Here is a 6,845-nt window from a genome sequence, read left to right as displayed (position 1 = left end):
GGGTGGCGTGATGTAGGTGTGGCGCGCTCTGGACAGCAGTAAGGCATAGCCCCCATTCCCAGCGCTGCTGCACCTGCATCAGCACTGGGAGCGGGGGTTCTGCCCTGCCACTGCTTGGGATGTGGGGCCATGGAATGTGGACGCGGCAGTGCTGGGAGGAGGGGCTATGCCCTGCTGCCATTTGCCTCCTTCTGCCTGGAGTGAGCTGTGCCTGTATCCCTCCTGCCCCACCTGCCCTGGCTAGGCTGACGGCAGCTGGGCAGAGCCCCCACTCCTAGTGCTTCCATGCCTGCATCCTGCATCCTCCTGCCCCCCTCCCCGAGTAACGTACCACCCCTGCCCCTGCTGGACAGCTTGTCCCAGCCCCAATCCCTCCTTCCCCAGTGCCCCTTCCCTCCTTCCTCCCCCAACCCCAACAGACTTAACCAGCTGGAGGCAGCTGTCACCTGCCTGTTTAATTTATGGATGAATCTCCGAATCGGCTGAATCTTTTCCAAAGCTTTTCCAAATTGATTTGGATGCTTTGAATTGATTTGGAGCTTTTACTTGGTCTCCCAATTTGATTCAGATTCTTTTTTAAACTAAATTTGACTTTATGCTAAATTTAACTTTATGCTACCTTAATTACAATCTGTAGTGCAATTGCCAGCAAAAGTGCTGGAGAAACAGCAATACATTGCAATCTAGGCACAGGGCATTTAAGTCCCTTCTGCATATGCAAGTAAAGGCATGCTGGGATCTAATGTGTGATCTACTACACAGTTGTGCCTGCTGCCATGCCACATTGCAGGCACAGTTAAGTTTTTATAAATACTTTGCACATGTAGCTGGTCTTAAGGTTATTGTGCAGTTAACCAGTTAATTGTTGTTTCTCATGTGCTATATAATAATATTTCTAAATGCTGTGCTGCGATTTTAAAACATGCCCTGAGTTGTATACTCTCTCTCTCTCTCTCTCTCTCTCTCTCTCTCTCTCTCTCTCTCTCTCTCTGTCTGCTAAAATAGATCATAATAAACTTCTTTCCCCATCAAAAAGTTTGTAGTCCCTTTGCTGGATTTAGTTTTCATTAAAAATCACCCCTATTTTAACTTTCATAATCTGGAAGGAGATGCTCCACTTCATGTAAATAAGAAATGAAGAGCCATGGCATCCTACTGACTGAGAGCTTACATACAGACTAAAACCCATTCATATCATTCCAACATCTTCCTTTAACTAGTTATTTTTCCATGTGCTTTATCATGTATTGCTTACAATGTTGTAAATTAGAAGCAGTTTCTTTGAAATTGGTGACGTTTCATTGAGGCTAAGGTACTTTAAAATGTTTGTGCCTTATCTATAGATCATAACAGTTTGTTTATTTTTATTTCTTACCTTTTTCTCTGTTATTGGCTCTTTTAAAAATTTTATTCATAAATCTACACTGTAGATTTTTTTTTGGTGGTGATCAAAATATAAAAAAAACATTTAAAAGATGAATCTCTTTTCAGTGTAATGGTCTGCACTCAACACCATGTGAAAGAACTTGACTAGTTAAAAGCAATTCTGTTTAAGATCACTGTAAACTCAAGTGGATCAATTTCAAGGCCACAGCAGTGATGAGAAGAATTGAGACTGGTCATATTTTATATTTTAATGATAAATTATAGTATGGTGCTTTAAAAATGCTGAGAGCCAAGGCTATTTACAAAAGATTTTTAATATATTTGTCTTATTGCCATTTCACTGCTATATGAAACAATAAATTCAGTTGGGAGGAAATCTTATACATCTTAGAGTAATACCTTTCTAGTGCAATGAATCAAGTTTCCCATTCAATTTGGAACTGACCTAGAACATCACTTTTGTTGCTCAAAGGAGCAGTTCTACATAGAAGCTTCTAGATGCGGGTATTAAGTGAAATGTAATTGAGATCTAGGGCATTAGTCTAAAGCAGTTGAAATCTGTTACTAAACTATCACAACTAATTTCTTTGGCTTCTCTGTACCTCAGTTGTGTGAAATCACACGTGTAACAAATTAATAACTTAAATTTGGGAATTTTCAGATCTAACTCTTTGTTCTAGGGAGTTTGCAGATTATGTTTGTAGAATTGTATATGACTGTGTATGTACATGAGAGAGAAAAAGTGGGTCAAGAATTTAGAGGTCATCTCAGCACCCAAATCCTTTTGAACTTAGGCGACTGTATTAAATTGAATCACCAAGTTTTATGAGTAGAGACAAGGCTCTTCTTCTAAAATTCAGTAGTAAAATAATGAATAAAGTCATGGGTTTTTGTTAGTGAGAAGGCTGACTGGAGAAGAAATACCTATGTTTTGCTTGAAAATTATTTTGTTTGTAGATGTGAAAAGTAACTCCATAGCCCCAGATCAGAACTGACACATGGAGGAGATGGTTTCTGCTGTCCCTCCCTGCTTTAGTCTCCTCTGTACTCTTACCCTGTGGAGGTTATTTCATGACCCAGGGCTTGCATTTCACCAGGAGGTGAAGACTGGACAGCTTAGAAGGTGAAGCAGATGTGCCAAAAGGACGGTAGCAGCAGCACATGGTAGATCTTAGGGTGCTTTTAAATGTCAACAGTGATCTCCTATTGAAAAAGGTTGGAGACCACTGTCATACACCCAAATAACATGGTCTGGGTCCCTTGTTTCACTCCTCAAGTATAAGAGGAATATGGTCAGCGTATTTCTGTTCCTACACTTTTACGAGGTACAGTTTACCCAGGTTCCCATATCTTGGAATTCTCAAGTGGGAGGGCCAGAAACAATCAAACAGAAGCACAGTAAGGTTATTCTGGATAGTCCTTTCATGGTTGTGCAGTTGCATCAAAAAGGAGTTGTTAGAAATGTTTTAACAAAATATTTTTTGTTGGAAAAGACCAACACACCAAAACCATATGCAACTTTTCAGGAGCTGGTATGGTCAAACTTGCATCTGAATTTCATTCATCCCAAATGAATGCCCTTGCTTCTGGGCTCTAGAGTTGTTCTGGCTCTTCCTGACCTTGTGATTATCTAATTGTGTATATATAATATAGAATAGTACCAGGAGGATAGATGACATATACCAGGGGTTCACAAAGTTTTTACACCATGGCCTGGCAAACTGCAGCCCATCAGTCACAGACAACCATGGCTGGAATTTCCGGCCAGAAGACGGGTAAGGATACCTCCACCCCGTGCACAGGGGGGTGGGCCAAACCCTGTGTTGCCATGGGCCCTGCAGAAGGAGCCATGGCCTCTCCACCTGGCTCTGGGGGGCCGTGGTTTGCTGGTCCATGGCCACTTCCAGTCTGGCAGCCGACCGTGCTGCAGACCGGCAGCTGACCTGCCGCCTCCCGGCATAGGGCCATGGCCCGGGGATTGAGAACCCCTGACCTATACCATAATAGCTAACAAATTGAGTGATTTGGGCACTTACCCAGAATGCAGGAGACCAACACTCAGATTCTTGTTTTCTCTGAACTTTGTTCTCTCATGTTCAATATAAGTGCCCCAACCACTAGTCTGCCACCTGTTCTATTTACCTTCTTGGTGACTGTTTTTTGTGCGTGAGAGAATTTATAGAGGTCATGGATTCATCCCAGTGCAAAACAGGAAAATCTGAATTTTCAGAGAGAGTGTACAAAAAATCTTCCTTTAGGTAGAAATCTTATGTGAAAAATGGTGGCCTGAACAGTTAAAGTTTGGAAAAATTAAGTATAGTTTTACTTTTAAGCATAGTTTTGAAATGGAAACTGTCAAACTTAACTATAGATGTTGATATGTGTGCTACCTATAATACTAACATAGTCACAAAGCTAACATGGCAACTATTTTCCCAGTTCCTTAGGAGCTACATAATTTGGGAGTGCTGACAGATGTTCAGTGCCTCACTGTCATGGCGCTTCACAAAAAGTACCATGAGTTACAGCGAACTCCCTGACCCAACAGATATTTGCTGTTTGGTTGGAAGGGGGTGATCAAGCTCCACTTTGGAGCCGATCCAGGGGAGAGAGGCTGCATATCTGCAGCCACTCTCCCCTAGCCCTGACATCCCCCTCTCAGCTCTGGCGCTGTCTTCAGGATGGGAGGGGTGGGTAGGGAGAGGAGGGAGCTCCATCTTTGCCCAGCTAGTGCTGGAGGGTGGGGCAAATGGATTGGAGCCCCTCTGAGCTTCCAGCCCATTCCTGCTCCCAGGCAGAGACAAACAGAAGTTAATGAAGGTGCTCTGCTTTGGAGCACCTTCATCTGAACCCTCACTAAATGATGGTTAATTTGTCCTGCCATTGGGATTTATCTGACTGATCACACTACAAATGTAACTTCTGTCTCCATCCTGGGAGCTATTGCTGTGGCCTTTTCCATTGTGATAAGCAACCTACCCATATCCTAGTGACATGATCACAGACAAATCTGTGGCAAAAGTATCATGGAGATTTCCTTTTAAAGTTAGTCCTTTTGCCACAGGTCTTCCCATGGAGAAGGGTAGATAATGCCAATAAAAACTAATATATCAGTATTCCACACTAAAATAAGTTGTTTTTTGAGTAGGTTCACTGTAGTCTCATATCCCCTAGAATACTTAAGTTTCAGTTTTGTGCAATATATTAGCATTGTGATGGATTTCTCTGCCTTGTCCTATACTGTAGAATCTAAAGTAAATGAAATACACGTGCAACAGAACTCCATGGAAACATTTTTACTATATAGTTACTAAGAACTTTTTGGAACTTTAAAAAATGACGGCATTTTAAAAAAATTCAGAAGTAATAAAGGACTTTGGACTCTTTCAAAAATCTTGTTTAGCCCTTTTACACCATAAGCAAAGCCAGAGTTTTATTTTTGTTTATTCACCAACATATGCCCTTGGTGAGATTAGGTAGATAATGTGGTGCATTTTACTTAAGTGACTAGGAACAACCAGGAAGAAATCATTTATTTAATAATAACAATGAAGTGTTTTAGATGTGTAAATTAATATCTTCTATTCTGAGTGCATTAAAGAAGCCAAGAACTCCTTCCCACATTTATGATTCTGACAATTATCTTATTTTCATATATAATAGAATTTCTCTCATGTAATGACTTACCTAAATGACCAAACTTGTATCTACATTTTCATTTTTTGCTCAATATTGTAATAGCTGTTGATATAATTTGACTACTTATATAACATAACATATGTATGTTTATATGTTTCAGGTTGTTCATGCACACAGGCCACACTTCATGGCATTACACTGTCAAGAGTTTGGTGGAAAAAACTATGAAGCTTCCATGTCTCATGTGGACAAGTTTGTGAAGTAAGTAATTGGAAAGGAGCCTGTTCATTTTAGCATATGTCTGAAAGACGTAACAAATATTTCTGGATAAATTCTTAAATAAACTCTAGTTTAGCCACAAGGTTGAATGAAAGAATTACTGGCAAAATTTTGTGTCATTGCAGAAGACAGATTAGATGATCATGGTAGCCCCCTCTAGCTTTAAAAATCTTTTGAATTTGTGATTCATAGAATCATAGAAAATTAGGGTTGGAAGGGACCTCAGGCCATCAAGTCCAGCTCTTTCTCAAAGCAGGACCATTCCCAAATAGCTCATCTCAGCCAAGGCTTTGTCTAGCCCTGGTCATAAATACCTCCAAGGATGAAGAATCCACAGCCTCTCTGGGTAACCTGTTCTACTGCTTTACTGCCCTCCTAATGAGAAAATTCTTCCTGATGTCTAACTTAAATTTCCCTTGCTGCTACTTCAGACCGTTGCTCCTTGTTCTGTAATCTGCCACCACTGAGAACAGCCTAGCTCCATCCTCTTTGGAACCACCCTTCAGGTAGTGGAAGGCTGCTCTCAATCCCCTCTCAGTCTTTCCTTCTCTGGAGTAAATAAGCCCAGTTCCCTCAGCCTCTCATAAATCATGTTCCCCCAGCCCCCTCACCAATTTTGTTGCCCTCCACTGGACTCTCTCTGATTTGTCCACATCTTTTCTGTAGTGGGGGGCCAAAAACTGAACACAGTACTCCAGATGTGGCCTCACCAGTGCTGAATAGAGGGCAGTAATCACTTCCCTTCATTTAGCAACTCACCTACCAATGCAGCCCAGTATGCCATTAACCTTCTTGGCAACAAGGGCCCACTGCTGGCTCATATTCATCTTATGATCTACTGTAACTCCCAGGTCCTTTTCTACAGAACTACTGCCCAGCCAGTCAGCCCCCAGCCTGTACCCGGTGGCCTGTATTGGTGCATGGGATTCTTACAAGATATTAAGTACATTGCTCCCATTGACTTAATCTCATGGAACTGCTGCAAATTTTTATAAGATTTCTATGAATAAAGTTAGCCTATTGTGCTTAGTGTGCGGGCCGGCTCCCGGTCCTGTCCTCGCCGGGCACGAGCCGGGCCCGTCTGTGTGCACGCGGGCTGTGGCCGGCAGCCCGGGCACGCGGGGCCGGAGAAAAGTTGCGTGGTGGAGTAGTACGCTCGAGCTAGAATCAGTCACGGAGGCGTAATGGTTGATTGAAAAGATTATTTACTTACACCGGAGATGGTTGCGGTGCAGGCTGGACAGTTTCCAGGTACAACTCCGCTTCAATCCTCGTTGGAGGACTCTAAAACTCGGTTCCCAGGATCCTCGGAGTGGTTCAGACTCCGTGGTTTCGATAACTGGGTTCTAGGGTAGGGATTCGTCTGGGCTGCGATCGGTGACGGGGAGAGGCTAGAGGCCGTTGGTAAGCGGTGCCCCGGAGTTTGCTAGGCTCCGGGGGTTCGGCAATTGGAGCCTCTATCGCCTTCTTAAGAAAGACACGCTGGGTTCGAAAGGACCCACAGCGCTTAGAGATCCGTCTCTCCGTCTCTCTCTCCGTCT

At 42.8% G+C, this 6,845-nt stretch overlaps 1 protein-coding gene across 1 annotated transcript in view; it reads left to right on the top strand.

The window, feature by feature from the left end:
• The window catches only part of INPP5A (inositol polyphosphate-5-phosphatase A), a 230,021-nt gene that overhangs the window by 109,461 nt on the left and 113,715 nt on the right, over window positions 1-6,845 (top strand). Inside the window, exon 3 of the mRNA XM_025208811.1 lies at window positions 5,186-5,286. Within this exon, the coding sequence (XP_025064596.1) occupies window positions 5,186-5,286 (101 nt within the window). The remainder of the gene's footprint in view (window positions 1-5,185; window positions 5,287-6,845) is intronic.

This window comes from Alligator sinensis, unplaced genomic scaffold, assembly GCF_000455745.1.
Source record: "Alligator sinensis unplaced genomic scaffold, ASM45574v1 scaffold195_2, whole genome shotgun sequence".
NCBI classification, from domain to species: domain Eukaryota; kingdom Metazoa; phylum Chordata; order Crocodylia; family Alligatoridae; genus Alligator; species Alligator sinensis.
This window is presented reverse-complemented; position numbering and strand designations above follow the sequence as displayed.